The sequence below is a fragment of the Meriones unguiculatus genome, chromosome X (assembly GCF_030254825.1).
Source record: "Meriones unguiculatus strain TT.TT164.6M chromosome X, Bangor_MerUng_6.1, whole genome shotgun sequence".
Taxonomy (NCBI): domain Eukaryota; kingdom Metazoa; phylum Chordata; class Mammalia; order Rodentia; family Muridae; genus Meriones; species Meriones unguiculatus.
The window spans coordinates 129,687,827-129,708,046 of NC_083369.1; the positions used below are offsets into that span (position 1 = coordinate 129,687,827).

The 20,220-nt window shown below is 40.4% G+C and overlaps 1 protein-coding gene across 1 annotated transcript; it reads right to left on the reverse strand.

Moving 5' to 3' along the window:
- Positions 1-10,112: 10,112 nt before the first annotated feature.
- On the reverse strand, positions 10,113-12,854 carry LOC110543737 (F-box only protein 34-like; the record flags this gene model as incomplete). Its single annotated transcript, XM_021629975.2, is given in 4 exon segments — positions 10,113-12,053; positions 12,055-12,389; positions 12,391-12,767; positions 12,770-12,854. Coding segments are annotated over 4 exon segments (2,127 nt in total), but the record flags the coding sequence as incomplete, so codon positions are not given.
- Between the last annotated feature and the right edge of the window lie 7,366 nt (positions 12,855-20,220).

Sequence of the window (20,220 nt, forward strand, 5' to 3'; positions counted from 1 at the left end):
CCTTTTAGGGTTTTCCATGGTCCAGTGAATATTTTTATACATGTGTGCATACACACACACACACACACACACACACACACACACTCACACAAATGGGCATCGCAAATTGGTCTCTGCATTGTTTGTAAAAATAGGAATAGGGGCTAGAGTCATGGCTTGGCAGTTAAGAGTCCTGGTAGCTTTTTCAGAGGAAATTACCAGATGTTCACAGTCATCTATAACTCCATTTCCAAAGGATCTAATGACCTCTTCTGGTTTTCACGGGCACTAGGCATGCACATGGTGCAGACATATGTGCTGACAAAATACCCATAAACACACAATATTTTTTAAAACATCAATAGATAAAGTTGGAAGGACAATTTGAGTTGTCCAGGAAGAATTGGAAAGGGGGGTAGTTGGTGGATATGCTCACAATATATTGCATCTGTGTATGAAATTCTCAATAAATACACTTTTGAAAATAGTTATTTAAAAAAGGTGGTTGTGTGAACCACTTATATGACTTTGTTTTCTTTTTCTTTTTATGGTTCTGGGAGTCAAGCTAAAGGCCTCTTGCATGCTAGATAAGAACTCTATCATGGTGCTGGATTCCTAGTTCCTATATTATTAACAAAATAAACATAAGTTTTTTCGTCAAGTTCCAAATTTTTTGTGTATATTCAATATCTATATATCATCTATCTATTTATCATCCATAACTATCTACCTATCTGTGTATCTCTATCTATATTTATAGCCATGCACATGGTCTCCAATAGAGGATGGTTTGACTTTCAATGTATTGACTTTATAATGGTTTGAAAGTGTTAAGCCTTCAATAGAAACTGCATTTTGAAGGTTGAACTTTGATGCTAATTGTATGTAAATCATAATCTTTCATCTCTTGTGATGCTGAGAAATGGCTGTAATTCACGGGTTCCAAACAGCCCCATGGTAACCAAGAGGAAACAACTCATACTGTTCAATGTGCAGTATTGCTTTATAGGATTTTTGGCAGGTTCAGGATATCCAAATGCACTTATGATAATATTTCCAATTTACCATGGATTTATTGGAATATACTCAATTCTTGTGTGTGTGTGTGTGTGTGTTTGCAAACTTATTTATTTATTTTAATTATACTTTATTTACTTTGTATCCCCCTCTAGTTCCCTCCCTCCTCCCCTCCTAATCCCTCCCTTCCTCCCCTTTCTCCACACACTCCCTCCCCAAGTCCACTGGTAGGAGAGGGTTTCTTTTTCTTCTGTCTGATCCTAGTCTGTTAGGTCTCATCAGGAGTGGCTGCATTGTCTTCCTCTGTGGCCTCGTAAGGCTGCTCCTACCTCAGGGGGAGGTGATCAAAGAGCAGGCCAATAAAAGCAGTCCCTGTTCCCATTACTATGGAACCCACTTGGACACTTAACTGCCATGGGCTACATCTGTGCAGGGGTTCTAGGTTCTCTACATGCATGGTACTTGGTTGGAGTATGAGTCTCAGGAAAGATCCCTGTGCTCAAATTTTTTAGTTCTGTTGCTCTCCTTGTGGACCTCCTGTCCTCTCCAGATCTTACTATAATTTCCCACTTCTTTCATAAGATTCCCTGCATTCTGCCCAAAGTTTGGCCATAAGTCTCAACATCTGCTTTGATACCCTGTAGGGCAGAGCCTTTCAGAGGCCCTCTGTGGCAGGCTCCTAACTTGTTTCCTGTTTTCTTCTTCTTCTAGTGTCCATCCTCTTTGCATTTTGGAGTGGGGATTGAGCATTTTAGCCAGAGTCCTCTCTCTTGAATAGTTTCTTTAGGTGTACAGATTTTAGTAGGTTTATCCTATATTATATGTCTATATGAGTGAGTATATACTGTGTGTGTCTTTCTGCTTCTGGGATAGCTCACTCAGGATGATTCTTTCCAGATCCCACCATTTACCTGCAAATTTCATGATTTCCTTGTTTTTCATTGCTGTATACTCAATTCTTAAGAGAAGAAAAGCGGGAGATTCCAAGATGGCGGCAAGCAGAGCGCACCGTTTTGGAGAGGCAGAAGACACGAATCTCCGGAATTGGTGAATGGAGAGTCAATCAAAGCTAGAATTTGGATTGTGGGGCTTTCTAAAGGAGAGGGGCCACCACAGAAGCGTGGAGTGCTAATAGATTTAGATCGGGCACGGACTTCTCCGGGAAGGAAATAGGGCGCCTCCCTTGCCCGGGCCTCCAGCGGGGAAACCTGCCCACAGCACCAGGCAGCTGAGCGCAAAGCTCACATCCAGGAGATCAAGGCAGCAGAGACAGTGTTCCGGGCCCCTTACAGCAGCGGTCTGCTGTAACCACCCGTTGAACACCCAACCCCTCCTGGGACACGTCCCACTCAGGGCCCTCCGGTCCCGAGAATCGTCCCCTCCCCCATCCTGCTGACTTGATCCCGCGGCTTAGACCGCAGCAGGAAGTGCAGTGGAGCTCACGCCCCAAGCGGCCAGAGCGCAATAACCCTAGAAACCTCCTCACAGAAGGAGCGCAGACCCAATCACAGAGCTCCAACCACTGAGCCCTAACCACAGAGACTCAGATCCACAATACAATTCTTCCTGGATACCAAAGCCGCAAAGCTCAGTGCCTGGGACCCAAGACGGGCGGAGGCAGGGAGGCAGGGCTCCAGACCCCTGCCTCCCTGCAGCGGAGAGCAGTAACGACCTGCTGAACGCCACCACTCAGAGGAGAACACACCCGACCTAGAGCCCTCTCGCCGAGCTCTTGACCCGCGGAACACACTCCCCACTACCACCACCACCCGGCTCTGCAGGAGTGCACGCACCACTGAAACTCCATCCCGCCAAAGCGCACACCCAATACAGTGCTAGCCACAGAGACTCAGACCCACAGTACAACCCTTCCCAGATCCCAAGCCTGCAAGTGGCAGCACGGACTACACAGGGCGGCCCAGCCAGTGACTGTATGGGACATCCAAACCCTAAGTGGCAGAAAAACAGCTGAATAGACACTAAAGACCAGCAGACCGGTAAACTCAATACGCGCACGCATTCTTCAACAGCGCCTGCAACAACTTCAGTGCCTGCAAAGCACCCCTCTCACACACTGAAGGCCTCTTCATTCACCAACACCCTGTCCCTTAGGACACACCCACAAGCACACGCTCAAACACACGCTACCCCGCATTTGCCCTTCTGTGCCTGCGAACTTTCCTTCTACAGGTATAGCTGAATAACCAACGCACACACTGAAACCACTAGACCTCACTAGACCTTCATTTTCCTGAAGAATTCTCCAGATACCAGAGAAAAACCAGTCTGACCTGCAGAATCCAGGAACAGACAGTGAACACGACAGATAAGTAAATGGCCAGAGGTCGGCGAAAGAACACAACCAACGCAAATCAAGATATCATGGCTTCACCGGCAACCTCCAAAATTATTGGACACTCCAACTCAGCAGAAACAGAAAAAGAAAATGATTTTAAAGCTATGATTATCCAGTTATTTGAGGCACATAAAGAGGAAACCAAAAAATCTCTCAGAGAAATAGTCATAGAGATTCAAACAGTTAAAGAGGATACAAAAAAATCCCTTAATGATTTGGCTCCCAAATAGAAACAAAGACAAACGAGGTGAACGAAGAAGCTCTTAAAGAAACACATGCAAATATAGCCAAACAATTGGAGGCAGAAGCAGAGGCACTAAGAGAGGAAACAAACAAAAAAATAGAGTCCATCTTGGAGACACAGGAATCCACACTCAAACAGATGAAGGAAATGTTGCAAAACATGAAAACAGAATTAGAATCAATAAAGAAAACACAAACTGAGAAAACCCTGGAACTGAAGAACTTAGAGAAAAGAGAAGGAATCTCAAAGGTAAGCATCACTAATAGAATTCAAGAGATGGAAGAGAGAATCTCGGGTGCTGAAGATACACTCACAGAAATTGATACTTCTCTCAAAGCAAAAATAAAATCAGAAAAATCCCAAACACAAACCATCCAAGAAATCAAGGATGCCATGAAAAGGCAAAATATAAGAATAATAGGAATTGAAGAAGAAGAGGAGTCCAGGTTACAAGGTCCAGAAAATATTTTCAAGAAAATAATAGTAGAAAATTTTCCCAACCTAAAGAAAGAGATGTCCACAAACATACAAAAGGCCTACAGAACACCAAATAGACTAGACCAGAGAAGAAACTCCTCACGCCACATCATAGTCAAAACACTTAATCTACAAAACAAAGAAAAGATACTAAAAGCAGCAAGGGAAAAAGGCCAAGTAACATATAAAGGCAAACCTATCAGAATCACACCGGACTTCTCATCAGAAACTATGAAAGCCAGAAGAGCCTGGGGAGAGATCATGTGGGCCCTAAGGGACCACTGGTGCCAACCTAGACTACTTTACCCAGCAAAGCTTTCAATCAACATAGATGGAGAAAATAAAATATTCCACAACAAAACTAAATTTAAGCAATATTTGAACAGCAACCCAGCCCTACAGAAGATACTAGAAGGAAAATTCCAATCCAATGAAAACAAATACACCCAAGAAAACATAGGTTAAAGATAATTTCCAACAAAAATTAAAGGAAACAAGCAATGATTCACAGTAACATCGCCAATTCCACAATAATAGGAAATAACATTCAATGGTCATTAATATCTATCAACATCAATGGAATCAACTCTCCAATAAAAAGACACAGACTAACAGAATGGGTGCGGAAACAGGAACCAAAAGTCTGCTGCATCCAAGAAACACACCTAAGCAACAAAGATAAACATTACCTCAGAGTAAAAGGCTGGAAAACAGTTTTTCAAGCAAATGGACCCAAAAAGCAAGCAGGAGTGGCTATCCTAATATCTAATAAAATAGATTTTCAACCAAAACTAATCAAAAAAGACATAGAGGGGCACTACATTTTCATCAAAGGAAAAATTCACCAAGAAGACATCACAATTCTAAACATCTATGCCCCAAATACAAGAGCAACCACATTCATAAATGAAACATTATTAAAGCTTAAACCACACATTGATGGCAATACCCTAATAGTGGGTGACTTCAACACCCCACTCTCACCAAGGGACAGATCAACTAGACCGAAACCAAATAGGGAAATAAAAGCACTTACAGAGTCCCTAAATCAAATGGACCTAATAGACGTCTACAGATCTTTCCACCCAAACTCAAAAGAGTATACCTTCTTTTCAGCACCTCATGGAACCTTCTCCAAAATAGACCATATAGTTGGTCACAAAGCAAGCCTCAACAGATATAAAAAGATTGAGATAATCCCTTGTATTCTATCGGACCACCATGGACTAAAGCTGGACATCAACAACAATGGAAACAACAAAAAGCCGACACGCACATGGAAACTGAACAACTTGTTACTCAATGACAGCTGGGTTAAGGAAGAAATAAAGAAAGAAATTAAAGACTTCTTAGAATTCAATGAAAATGAAGGCACAACATACCCAAATTTATGGGACACATTGAAAGCGGTGCTCAGAGGAAAATTTATAGCACTAAGTGCCTTCAAGAAGAAATTTATAACATCACATACAAGTAACTTAATGGCCCAACTGAAAAGCCTAGAAAAAAAAGAAGCATATACACCCAAGAGGAGCAGAAGGCTGGAAATAATCAAACTCAGGGCTGAAATCAATCAATTAGAAACAAATAAAACTATTCAAAGAATCAATGAAACAAAAAGCTGGTTCTTTGAGAAAATCAACAAGATAGACAAACCCTTAGCCAAGCTAACTAAAAGGCAGAGAGAATCTATCCAAATCAGCAAAATCAGAAATGAAAAGGGGGACATAACTACAGACACTGAAGAAATCCAAACAATCATTAGGTCATACTACAAAAGCCTATACGCCACAAAATTTGAAAATTTAAACGAAATGGACAATTTTCTTGATAGATTCCATCTACCAACATTAAGTCAAGATCAGGTAGAAAGACTGAATAGCCCTATATCCCCCAAGGAAATTGAAGCAGTCATTAACAGCCTCCCCTCCAAAAAAAGCCCTGGGCCAGATGGTTTCAGCGCAGAATTCTACCAGACCTTCAAAGAAGTGCTAATACCAATTCTCCTCAAACTATTCCACAAAATAGAAACAGAAGGAACATTACCAAACTCATTCTATGAAGCGACTGTTACCTTGATACCCAAACCACACAAAGACCCAACCAAAAAAGAGAACTTCAGACCTATCTCTCTTATGAATATTGATGCGAAAATACTCAATAAAATACTTGCAAACCGAATCCAAGAACACATCAAAGATATCATCCATCATGACCAAGTAGGCTTCATCCCAGGCATGCAAGGGTGGTTCAACATATGGAAATCCATCAATGTAATCCACCACATAAACAAACTGAAGGAGAAAAACCACATGATCATCTCCTTGGACGCCGAAAAAGCATTTGACAAAGTCCAACACCCATTCATGTTTAAAGTATTGGAGAAATCAGGGATACAAGGCACATACTTAAACATAGTATAGGCAATATACAGCAAGCCTACAGCCAACATCAAACTCAATGGAGAGAAACTTAAATCAATCCCACTGAAATCAGGGACAAGACAAAGCTGCCCACTCTCTCCATATCTATTCAACATAGTACTTGAAGTCTTAGCCAGAGCAATAAGACAACTAAAGGAGATCAAGGGGATACAAATCGGAAAGGAAGAAGTCAAAGTGTTACTATTCACAGATGATATGATAGTATACATGAGTGACCCCAAAAATTCAACCAGAGAACTCCTTCAGCTGATAAACACCTTCAGCAAAGTGGCTGGATACAAAATCAACTCAAAAAAATCAGAAGCCCTCCTGTATACCAAAGACAAAAGGGCCGAGAAAGAAATTAGGGAAACAACACCCTTCACAATAGCCACTAATAACATAAAGTACCTTGGGGTGACACTAACCAAGCAAGTGAAAGACCTGTTTGAGAAAAACTTCAAGTCTCTGAAGAAAGAAATTGAAGAAGATCTCAGAAGATGGAAAGGTCTCCCGTGCTCATGGATTGGTAGGATTAACATTGTGAAAATGGCCATCCTGCCAAAAGCAATCTACAGATTCAATGCAATTCCCATGAAAATACCAACTCAATTCTTTTCAGACCTTGAAAAAAAGATTCTCAGCTTCATATGGAGAAACAAAAAACCTAGAATCTCCAAAACAACCCTATACAACAACAGATCATCTGGAGGTATCTCCATTCCCGATCTCATGTTGTACTACAGAGCAATAGTAATAAAAACTGCATGGTATTGGCATAGAAACAGAAAGGAGGATCAATGGAACCGAATTGAAGACCCAGAAATAAACACACGTACCTATGAATACTCAATATTTGACAAAGCAGCCAAAACCATTCAATGGAAAAAAGATAGCATCTTCAACAGATGGTGCTGGTCTAATTGGATGTCTACATGCAGAAAAATGAAAATAGATCCACATTTATCACCCTGCACAAAACTAAAGTCCAAGTGGATCAAAGACCTCAACATAAAACCAGATACGCTAAATCTGTTAGAAGAAAAAGTAGGGAACAGCCTAGAACTCATTGGCACAGGAGACAACTTCCTGAACAGAACTCCAACAGCACAGGCTTTAAGAGCAACAATCAATAAATGGGACCTCATGAAACTAAAAAGCTTCTGTAAAGCAAAGGACACCGTCATCAAAACAAAACGACTGCCTACAGATTGGGAAAGAATCTTCACCAACCCTCTATCTGACAGAGGGCTAATATCCAGTATATATAAAGACCTAAAGAAGCTGAAAAGCAGCAAAACAAGTAATCCACTTAAAAAATGGGGAACGGAGCTAAACAGAGAATTCTCTGTAGAGGAATATAGAATGGCAGAGAGACACTTAAAGAAATGCTCAACCTCATTAGCCATTAGGGAAATGCAAATCAAAACGACCCTAAGATTTCACCTTATACCCATCAGAATGGTCAAGATAAAAAACACAAATGACAACACATGTTGGAGAGGTTGTGGAGAAAGAGGAACCCTCCTCCATTGCTGGTGGGAATGTAATCTGGTACAACCACTTTGGAAGTCAATCTGGCGCTTTCTCAGACAATTAGGAATAGCGCTTCCTCAAGACCCAGCTATACCACTGCTAGGCATATACCCAAAATTTGCTCAAGTACACAATAAGGACATTTGCTCAACCATGTTTGTAGCAGCTTTATTTGTAATAGCCAGAACCTGGAAACAACCCATATGTCCATCAACAGAGGAATGGATACAGAAATTGTGGTATTTCTACACAATGGAATACTACTCAGCAATCAAAAATGAGGAAATCATGAAAATTGCAGGCAAATGGTGGGATCTAGAAAAGATCATTCTGAGTGAAGTATCCCAGAAGGAGAAAGACAAACATGGAATATATTCGCTTATATAGACCTAAAAGATAGGATAAACAAAATGAAATCTATACACCTAAAGAAGATAATCAAGAAAGCAGACATGGGGTATGATGATCTATCCTCATTTAGAAAGACAAAAGGGATATGCATTGAACGTATGACAGGAGTCTACCACAGAAAGCATCTGAAAGACTCTACCTAGCAGTGCTCCAAAATAGATACTAAGACTCACAACCAAACCTTCGGCAGAGTGCAGGGAATCATATGAAAGAAGGGGAATTTGAAGTGGAAAGGATAGGAGCTCCACAAGGACCAAACGTATCTGGGCACAGGGTCTTTTCTGAGATGGACACTCAACCAAAGTCCATGAGAGGATAAAACCTAGAACCTCTGCTCGGATGTGACCCGTGATAGCTCAGTAATCAATTGGTTTCCCATAGTAAGGGGAACAAGGACTATTTCTAACATGAACTCAATGACTGGCTCTTTGACCTCCCCACCTCCCAAGGGAGGAGCAGTACTGTTAGGCCACAGAGGAGGACTTTGCAGCCAGTCCGGAAAATACCTGACAAAAGTGAGTCATATGAAAGGGGAGGAGGTCCTCCCCTATTAGTGGACTTGGAAAGGGGCAGGGAGGAGATGAGGGAGGTAGGGTGGGATTGGGGAGGGAATGAGGGATACAGCTGGGATACAGAATTAACAAAATGCAACTAATGAGAAAAATAAAATTATGGAAAAAAAAGAGAAGAAAAGCATCACAAATTTGACTGTGGCTCAAGAAATCAGACCAGATATTTTCTCATAGGACACAACCATTTAAAACAAGGAACACACGGATATATGTTTGAATGGCTCTACTGTTTCTGGCTGCTTTGTTACCATCAGTAACATATTGCCATCTTCCCCTTTCCTCTCCTTTCTTTTCTTCTTTTCTCTTTAACCCCCCTTTCACTTCTTCTATTCCTCTCTCCCAATCCCTTCTTCTTTACCTCATTCCTTATTTCCCTCCTTTCCATTCTTACCCCTGTCTGTCCTTTCTATGTTCTCTTTTTTCAAAAACACTTAATCAGTATCTTAAAAAAACCTATGGTCTCTAAGAATCTTTCCACCACAAATTAGTGTTAGTATTTTAGAATGGTTGACATTTTAATCTGGGCAATGAAAACGCAGGCAGAGTAAACATCTCCAAACTTACTGTTTTTCAAAACAGCCCTGTAGGAGATGGGTGCCAGTATCCTATAGAAGGCCACTCTATATGTATTTTTGGGCCTTTTACTAATTTTGCTTTTTCTTGATTTTTAAAATGGAACAGTGATGTTATATTTTAGGATCACTGTTAATTGAAACACAGAAAAAGTGTAAATTTCTCACTGAATGGTTATTATTACTTACCTTGGGAAAATGCTCAAGCCTTCTCCTTAAACACTGGGGGAACAGAATAAAGAATAAAAATGTGGGAGTCAGAAAAGTAAAAAAGAGTGTGACTTTATTTTGTCATTATACTTGCCCTCCTAGGAATCCAAGATTGCCTAGGAAGAAGGGGTACTAGAGCTGCCAAGTCCTTTTTAGTGAGAACAGGCTGCTTTTAGTGAGTTACAAGTGGTCCCCCATACATGGCTGCTTTTCTTCTGCTGGATTGTGGACACTGGCTTTTAGTGGCATACCTTGTTCAATCTTTCTTTGGAGTACAATTTCTTTCTTTCTTTTTTTATTTTTTTGGATGCACAACATTTTAATCTATTATATGATATTATCTTATTCTTGTGAATATGTTTAGTCAGCTGTCCATAATATACAATACTGGATTTTAATCACATTATTTACAGAGGGGCCAAAGCACTCATGTGCAGGTCAAGGCGCTCGGTTCACTGGGCACTTTCACAGCCCTATGAAACACAACCATTATATACACTGTAAACACCACAGGGCAGACCCATCACCAAACATTCTCACAGCATCAAGCATACAAGGTCTAAGGTAAGGTGCCTACATTTTTTTTAATTTTTTAGGCATAATTCTCAAATGTTTCCTCACTTCACTCATTTCAGATACAGAGCCAGTGCTGGGACATTGCAGGATCCTCTTGTGGGGGCTGCCTGGTGACCTCTGAGTGTCCAAATGGAGGAAAATGGGCAGAGTTCTTCAGAGCTGGGTGGGTTAAATGTGAGGGACCACTATAGACAAGCATGGAGCTAATTTCTTGAACAGCTGGTAAACAGATAAAAGCCTGAGTAATGGCAGTCTGAGCGGAGCAGAGTCCTGAACAGCTGGGGATGAGGCCGCCCACACCTGAGGGTTGACCCAGGCGTTTCACAGTCCCTTCGCCTCTCCCGTGGACATCAGTACTTCTCTTCCGCCTCGCTCCCTCTTGCTTTCTTATGGATTGCCCGGTTAAAGCTCTGGCAGGCAGGTAACCAGTGATTGTCATGAAGGCCTAGCTTACAGCCGGGAAAGCCCTTCTGAGACTGGTGGCAGCACATCCAGTACCCAGGCCCATATGGCAATGCCTGGCAATAGGGTTTGGGGTGCCAACGACACAGGGACACATCCCCTTTCACATACTTTTTCTTGCATTGCTTGCAAGGGTCTTCTCTATAGTGAGGATCTCGGACCCACCGAGAATCTGCTGGCCTGATGTTGTAGTATTCAATGATGGACTTAAAGTAGCGGCAGGTACATTTAAGAATCGCTAAACTAAGGGTGGGGAGTAACCTGAAGATTTTCACCATGATGTGGTGAGGCAGGCATGCCGTGTACTGCTGAGGCTACAGGAGCTGCTGTATTTTAATCCTGGTCTCCAGGAAGTCCTGAGACACGGGCTTCTTCCACATGGATACCTCAAGCACCGGTAATGTACTTTCCCCCCCGGGGGCTGCTGGGACGAGTGGCTCCACAGAACCATCTTTCTCCTCACATGCACTGTTGCCCTCAGCAGCATCTTGAGGCTTACTGGCCTCTGAAGCGTCTTGTGCTGTGTGTTCATTCAGCTGGGAGCACTCTTGCTGGTCCCGTCCAGGTGACAGAAAAAACAACATGCCGGGAAGAGGCTCTTCAAGGGAGTCTCTAGCAGAAGGCTGCTCCCTCTCCACCGTGCACACGGCAATGCTGATGCACAAAGGTTCTTTTCTCTGATGGTGCTTTGGGAGTGCTACACACTCTCTACTCATACAACTGATAGCATCCGTGGACAATTCGGTGGCTTGGAGACAGGTATGAGGAGAAAAGGGGAATCCATCAAATTCATCTGTCATTTCTATGTCGTTCTGGTTGGAGTTCTCCACAGTTGTCTGCTGACTTGGCTCTAATTCTGTGCTGTCTTTGTGGAAGTTCACGCCTACTGGCAATGAGCAACAGCTCTGAGAAGTACTGTCCCAGGCCTGGTCCCCTGCAGAATGGTCAGTTTCCGACGGTCCTGCTCCCACAGACACCGACTGTGTGGGGTGCACCTGGGTGTCGGGGATGTCTACAGACCCCTCTTCACTTTTGTCACTGGCCTGAGAGCCATTCGTGATCAACACCCAGCCCACACTTCGCTGGAAGCTGTTATTCCGTGACAAGCTCCCAGGTTCTCGCTGGCCCTGATGCTTTAGGCACTCAGACTCCAACCTGGCTACCATGTCAAGGACATGGACTGGTTCACTCTGTGATCTGCCAGACTCAGGATTTTCTTTCTGTGGGTTCTTCACAAGTTCCTGGATCAGAGAAGGGATCAGGTGCAGGTGGCACACCTCGGGACTGGCCAGAAATCTTCACAATGGCAGGCGGATTTGTGCAGTTTTTCACGCAGCTAGCTAGGAGAGCAGTGGCTCTCTGCTCAAGGAAGGCAACCATCTGTATCACTGACAGAGGCCTCCCACTACAGACACTGTCCCCACTGTCCCTCACATAATGCACAGAACAGTGCTCAATGCCACATGTAAATGGCTCCGGCTGGTAGCACTGGCTGTTGATCTCTCTCATCATTTCTAACTGTACCTTGGCTTTCTTAAGATCCCCTGATTTTTTTCCTTCTTTTAGTAGCCCTCCCATCAATATCCCAGGAACTTTTTATTTTCATAGATCCTATCCTATTGCTACACTGGTGGGCTGCAAAGAACGCAATTTTCTCTTTCGTATTTCCAGGCTTGACAATAGCGCAGCTCCCAGGCAGTCCTTCTTCCTCACTCTAGTGTACTGTTGCAGGCGGCACATTCTTTTTGACTTTAACATTCAAGCTGTTCTCCACAGGGTTCTTCCCACTCATACTGCATAGAACATTTGGAGAAAGGATCCCAAAAGGTTTTCTAGATGCTGCTTTGACAAAGGAGGCTGAAGGGAAGACAGGTGGTTTCATGTAGTTAGTTTTGTCCTTTTCATCACTGACAGTGTTTTGGTGGCTCATAGCGTTCTTAGTGTGTCCCTGCTGACTTTGAGAGGGTGCTCTTTCTCCTGGAGTCTCCAGTGTGGCTTCAGGTGTATAACAGATGCCAGTCAGAGGGTGGAGGAGAAGCATCAAGGATCTTCAAATTTATGGCTTCGGCAACTGCATGAAGAATGGCTCCTCTCAGCGGGTGGCAACAAGATGGCTGCTCAGATCTGCAGAAGGGGAGGCATGAATGCCTGGTAGGTCGTGACCCCTTCAGGATCTAAGGACTCTTTCACAAGGGTGACCTTTCTGAACCAGACTCAAGAAGGAAGAAAAAGGTGAAGGGGCCTATCCGCTGGAACAGCCCAAGCAGGTCAGCACAGCCCAGCGGCTTCCATGCAGCTCTGCCATCTCTTGAAAGATTGACAGTTGTTACATTCAAACTGTGCAAAGCCGAGATCCCACAATTTACGGTTCAAATCTGCTAGGAAAGAACTTCCTTTTTCTCCCCCGCGGGTCTTCCCGGCCCTTCCGCCGGTCAAGGTCGCCACTCACGGTCTCTCTCAGCAGAGCCCTGATATCACAGGCATGCCGAGCCCCGGGAACTGTGACCTCAGTGCTGCCGGGGCCGCGGGAAGGGTGGAGGAGACGCGCTGTTCACCTGCCCCGGGGGACCCGCCACCGCGGACCCCCACCAGGCTCCACGCCCCGCATTCAGCCCTTCCGCGGAGGCCTAGCTCGGCTCCCCCCCCCCTCGGGACCCGGGCACCTGCCGCGCTCTGGAGTACAATTTCTATTGTCAGTGTGCCTGCTAGGTAGAAAAGAAATTTGAGAAGAACAGTGAAAAGTCACATTATGTGAAAAATTGCCATGTAGGGATGTCATTTATTTGGAAAAATTATCTGAATCTGAAAATGGGAAGAAAATATGATATTAGACTGAAGATTAATAAAATTGAATGTAGTTCATTAAAATGTGTTGAAAGTGCCTTCCGTGTATTTCCTTGGGTTTTGTATATTTACTATACATTTCCCATCTGAAAATGTGAAGTTGAGATGGTCTAGAAAAGTATGAAATATACTTCTGGATTATAAGTGGAGAACACACTGATTATAAACCTTCCTTACTACTGAAGTCAAATGTATGACCATGGGCCTTCTGTATAATAACTGCCTGGGGAATTTTTGAAAAAATACAGGTCTTAGGACTTTGACTTTGAGGATTATACTCCAGTGGAACTAGGGATGGGTCTGAGATTACATTCTAAAGCTTGGGGTGGGGGTTGTATTCAGCAGCAAAGCTATATAGCAGAGCTACTGTACAGCCTGAAAATGTTTGATCTCATGGTAGTATAGCAAATAACTGACACTGTTCCTGCTTTGTAGAAAAGAACTGTATGTGAAGAAACATGAAAAAGTCACATTGCTTGAAAAATTGCCACCTGGGGATGTCGTTTAATGGGAAAGAATATCTATGGAAAAGTTGGTATTGAAGAAAAATAATAAATGCAAATAGGCAAAGTAGATCAACTGGCAGGGAGCTTTTAGAAAACAAATAGTGATTTCAGGGAAAATAAGACAATTTTCTATTATTTTTATTTTAAAATTTGTTTTGTAACCAATACAGCTTGATTTTATTGCATGGAAGCTATGAGAGGGCAGTCAAGGGATGGTTTGTTTCTCTCTGCTGCTGGAACTCCATGGCTGAACAGGACTAAGCAGGATGGCATCTATGTGAGGACCAGATAACCATTCTTTCTTTTTCAGTTTATCTGGAATGCCAGGCATCCATATCCTTGCTAGCTGGGGAAGAGATAGGAAAGTAGCTTTTCTGATTTTGTTCAGATTGCCAGAAAAATATCAACACTATGCCCAGATTGTATATAAAACTTATTTGGCAGGTCAGTGTTGAATTTCACTTCTTCCATCTTCTTGAAGCCTCAGATGTTCTTACAGGAGATGGGCACAGAGAAGTGAAGCTTCAGCATGACTGACCCTGTGATGCTTTCAGCATCTACAACCTGGAGGTCGCTTCTTTTACTGATTCTTTAGTATTTGTCATGGGTCACCTACTGGGCTATGTGCTTTACTGAGATTAATCCTTCACACGGGTTTATTCATTTGGTTTTATAAAATGAGGAAATGGATGCATTTAAAACTTAGGCAACTTGTTTAAAGTCATTCAGCTTTAAGTGTTGTAGTCACTGGCCTTATGTCTATACAAGTTCATAGCTCCAAGTTTCCTAAGAAATAAAAGAGACAAAAGCTGGAGCCTCCACAAAAAGACATGCATTTTTGTTTCGAATGGAGCTAGGTTTATTTATGTACAACTATCACATGGGTCAGAGCAAATCACATAAAATGAGTTCAGTTGTTATTAAAATTCTCATTATCTTATGGAAAATGAATCTTGTTAACCATGGTTTAAAGAAAGAAACACTTAGAGAAAACTATAATCAGATATTAAAGACCTGTGTGGTAATTATGTTTCATTGACAACAAAGCCCAATGTATTTTCTAAGCATAGTTAATATATATATATATAATTAGTGTTTTAAATATAATCTGAGTTGTATAATTTATTCTGCTTTGTTTTCCTTTGCTAGCCTAATAAAATGTGAGTGCAGCAAAAGACCCTCTTGGGGTGGTGTTTTAATTGTCATAAAAATGTCATATAGATTAAGGGGCCAGTTGGGCAATTATGGTTTCTCACCAACTAGGGACATCATAAAAAATTATTTTTGAGATAATTCTTTGTCATAAGTTCTTCCATAATGTTCTTTTTAAAGTGAGCTAGTAAATACAAAAATATGAGTTATCTTAATTTCCAGAAATCATTTTCTGAAAGCTTACACGGGGTTGTATCTCCTGAGTGCATTCTTTCAGGAGATAACAGTATCCTTTATGGATGGATGTGCTTTTGTCTCTATACAGTTTTGAGTGGATTCAGCCTTCCACTGATTGCCCTGTTTCTGGGCCCTGGCAACACTATTACCATATTTCTCTCTCTCTCTTTAAATGTTTCTAGTTTTAACACATAATTGATAGACGAAAATTTATATATTTGCAATATTCAGTGAAATGTTTCAGTATATGTATACATTGCAAAATGATTGGGTAAAGCAAATTAACATAATCATTACCTAGCTTGCACTAGCTTTCTTCTTGAGTCCATTTGCTTGGAATACATTTTTCTAACCCTTTATTATGAGGTAATGCCTATCCTTGATGTTGAAATGTGTTTCATGGATGCAGCAGGAGGATAAACTTAACATTTTCTTTGACAAATGTATCCATTTTTTGCATTATATCTGTCTTGAGAACTCCTTAGTTCTATTTCCTTAGCAGTTTTCAAATGCAGTTTGTTGACTGTGGTCACCATGAAGATAAGAGCTCTCTAGATTTTAATTGTCCTAACAGCATCTTTGTGGTTTGGGCCAACATTTTCCCATGCTTCTCTCATTTTCTTCCCAGGTAACTACCCTCTTCTGTGAGTTCGGCTCTCTTAGATTCTATATCAAATGAAATAATACTTCCTTGTTTCACATAGCACATGTGCTGCCTCATTATAAGTCCAACAGTAAATGGCCAAGTCACCATGTACTAATACCTCCTAAACTGTGATGCATCTTCTTAAATTGAGTATCTCAAGTAATTTGTTAACATTATAGAAAGCTTACTAACATAGTAAGGACATAGAGCAGTAAGCTTGTTGGTCAGAAAAACAACAACAACAACAATAATAATAATAATAAATAATTACCTGGATATAAAAACTATTTGCCTCATCCAGTTGATCATTTATTTTTCTTTTTTCTTTTATTGAAAGTAGATATTTTTTCATACAATCCTACCTTTGTGTTTGGGGCATAAATGGTAGAACTGAAATGTCATCTTGGTGAATTCTTTAAAATTTATTTATTTTACTTGTATGGATATTTTGCCTGCCTGTATAGATATATGCACCACATGCATGCCTGGTGCAATGGATGCCTGTAACTGGAGTAACAGACAGTTGTGAGCTGCCATGTGTGTGCTGAGAATTGAACTGTGGTCCTCTAGAGGAGCAGCCAGTGCTCTTAACCACTGAGCCATCTCTTGACAATCTCGGTGGATTTTTCCTTTGATGAATATGTAGTGTCCCTTTCTATTTCTTTTAATTAGTTTTGGTTATAAGTCTATTCAGTTAGATATTAAAATGGCTACACTAGCTTACTTCTTGAGTTCATTTACTTGGAATACATTTTTCTAATTCTTTACTATGAGGTAATGTCTGTCCTTGATGTTGAAATGTGTTTCATGGATGCAGCAGGAGGATAAAATTAACATTTTCTTTGACATATGTATCCATTTCTTCTATATTTTCAATTCCTGAAGTTATCTCTTTCATCTCTTGTATTCTGTTTATGAAGCTTTACTCTATAGTTCTGTTCTATTTCCATAATTTTTCTATTCTAGAATGCCTTCAGTTTGGGTTTTTCTTTATTGATTTTATTTTCAATTTCAGATCTTATGCACTATTATTTTATTTTATTTCTTGGATGGAACAAATATTGTTTTCATATCCATTCTGTTAGTCTATATCTTTTAATTGAAGAATTGAGACCACTGATATTGAGGTATTTCAATGACCACTGATTGTTGATTGCTGTTATTTTGTTGTTGTTGTTTGTTGCAAATTATACGACCCCATTTTGAACTCCAAAATTGTGAACTGTAAAACCCTGTTCCTTGTTTAGTGTGGATAAGCCCTATCACACACCTTTAATCCAAGAACTGTCTTCAAATGATCAACACTTTCAACAAAGTGACAGGATAAAAAATAAAATCACAGAAACTAATAGTCTTTCTATACGCCAGTACATACTGGCTGAGATTATGTAAAAACTCTCATTCACAATAGCTACAAAAGTTTCTAGGAATAATCCTAACCAAGGAGGTGAAAGACCTCAAGGGGAAAGTTTCATATTTTCTTGTGATCTTGTTAGTCTATAACTCTTTTGAAGCAAGCAAATATGAAACTTTCCCCTTGAGGTCAAGGTTGTTGAAGGGGCTCCCAAGATAATATAGACTGTTGCTATTGTATTTGCTTGCCTCCCAGAATCTGTAGATAAGATCCTATTGCTGAAGATACTACACACAGGACTTACAGGAACTGGATAAGAAATGACCTGTTAGCATCCAAAGCAATCACCAAACTGTGACACCTATGAACCACAGCAATGGCAAGTTTGACAAGATATACCCAAGGATTCAGTAGTGGTGCTTATGTTTTGGAGGTAAAAAACAGGCCTCTAATTGGAATTAAGTCAGCCTAAAAAAAGGATTTCATGCTTGGTACTGCACATCTAGCCAACTACCAGTTTCCATTAAGATCTTGAACCCCAGAATAGAACCTACTATTGCCAATTTCCTTAGCCAATAATTTCTAGCTACATTCTAAGCATTTACATCTATAGAAAGTGTAGCCCTTACTCCTCTTCAAAGAAGTTTCTCTTTCCAGCAGACAGAGATCATTACTGAAAGCCACAACTGGTTAAAAAACAGAAGACAACTTGACTGTGGGGTGCCTATATCTAAAGTTCAGGGAATATTGCCAAGGGCTGGGAGAGGATATTCTAATAGTCAGACAACCAAGAGGTCTGTTGCAACAATGGCTTTTTCTCCATATGAGAGAGAAGCTGTATTCATAAAATCTCAAAAAATATGGTCACTAAAACAAGACCCACACAATGACAACACCAGGTGACACACCAGTAGCAGTAAGGGGAATCTTAAAAGCCCCCAGACACAGATGAATAGCTACAGGAAATTAATGACTGCTAAGAGTGAGAAAACTTGTCTTCTCCAAGATGAGCCAGGAATAGGCCATCCAATCTCAAGTGGTCAGCCCTAAACACATACTTATATAAGCAACACCAAATAGACTCATTAGGCAGTATTCATATATACATTGTTATGTATGCACAAATGCACGTAATATGTATCAATCATTAAAAAAAGAGGCTATGAATTTCAGAGGGATTGGGAGGACATGGGAAGAGTTAGAGGGAACAGAAGGGAGAAATGATACAGTACTTATGTATGTAATTGAAAAAGAAAACGGAATATGTAATGTAAATTTCTTTTTTTCTTAAATTGTGTGTGTGTATGTGTGTGTGTGTGTGTGTGTGTGTGCAATGCACATGTGTGATCATGTCCACAGCACAAGTATGGAAATAGAAGAGAATTTGTGGGAATTGTTTCTCTCTTCACACTCTGGGCTTTGAATTCAGGTTATATAGTTTGGGGATAGGCAACATAACTCACTGCAATGAATTCTCATTTTGTCACTTTGTACATATAAGGTAAAATTTTGTTTAAGCAAATGAAACAGTACAAATAAAAATATACAAATATTTGATAGAAACAATTCTCCATATTATTTAATTTAAGCAAAAGCTTTCCTTGAGTTAAACTGTTTTCAAGAAAAAAATTATTATTCTAATTTTCAATGTTTACTTTAAAAGCACTGGACAATATAAAGATTATAAGTATTATACCAACTGCAGGAATTATTAGACCACACTGTTTTGTTTGCATACATTCTTGATTTTCTGTTACAAAAATAGTTTTCTTATTTAAAAAAATTATGAAATGTAATTCAATCATATTAATCCCACCCCCAGTTACTCCTAAATTGTCTCCTATGTCTCCCTTCATGTTCTCTTATTTTATTATAGCCCACAGGGTCCAATTAAAGCTACTCCATATCTACATTGGATATGGCACAATCTGCTTAAGTCTTGTCAATCTATCATGAACCATGTTCATAAAGGAAATTGATTCTCCCCATCAACTGCCATCAACTGCCATCAACTGCCACTAGCTCCTCAAGTAGGGGTGGGGGCTCATGTGCTTTTCCCCCATCCATGCTGTAAGGTTGACTGGCTTGTTCTTGTGCAAGCAGCCACAACTACTTGAATTCATGGGTGTAGTTGTCCTGTCATGTTCAGAAGATATTTTCATCCCAGGCCTCCCCAACTACATTGTATAGATTATATACTATATTATACTATAGATTATATATTATATAGATGTATATACTATTATGTATATTATTGTGGATTTATATACTATATAGACAACATATAATATATAATATTTACTTAATATATGTATATGTTATATACATGTTATATACATATATTATATGTATTATATGTAGTATATATACATATATTATATACATATACTTAATATATGTATATGTTATATACATGTTATATACATATATTAAGTATATATATATACTATTATATATATATATATATATATATATATATATATACATATATAATAGCTTGACTGGGCTTAGCTTACAGGAGCATAAATCGTCATCCTAGAAGCATGCTTAGCACTGAGCTTTTTATTTGGCAACCTATGGCTATCTTTCATACCAGAGCTCTCTCTCCAAATTCTTAATCTCTCTCTCTCTTTTCATCCTTCCTTC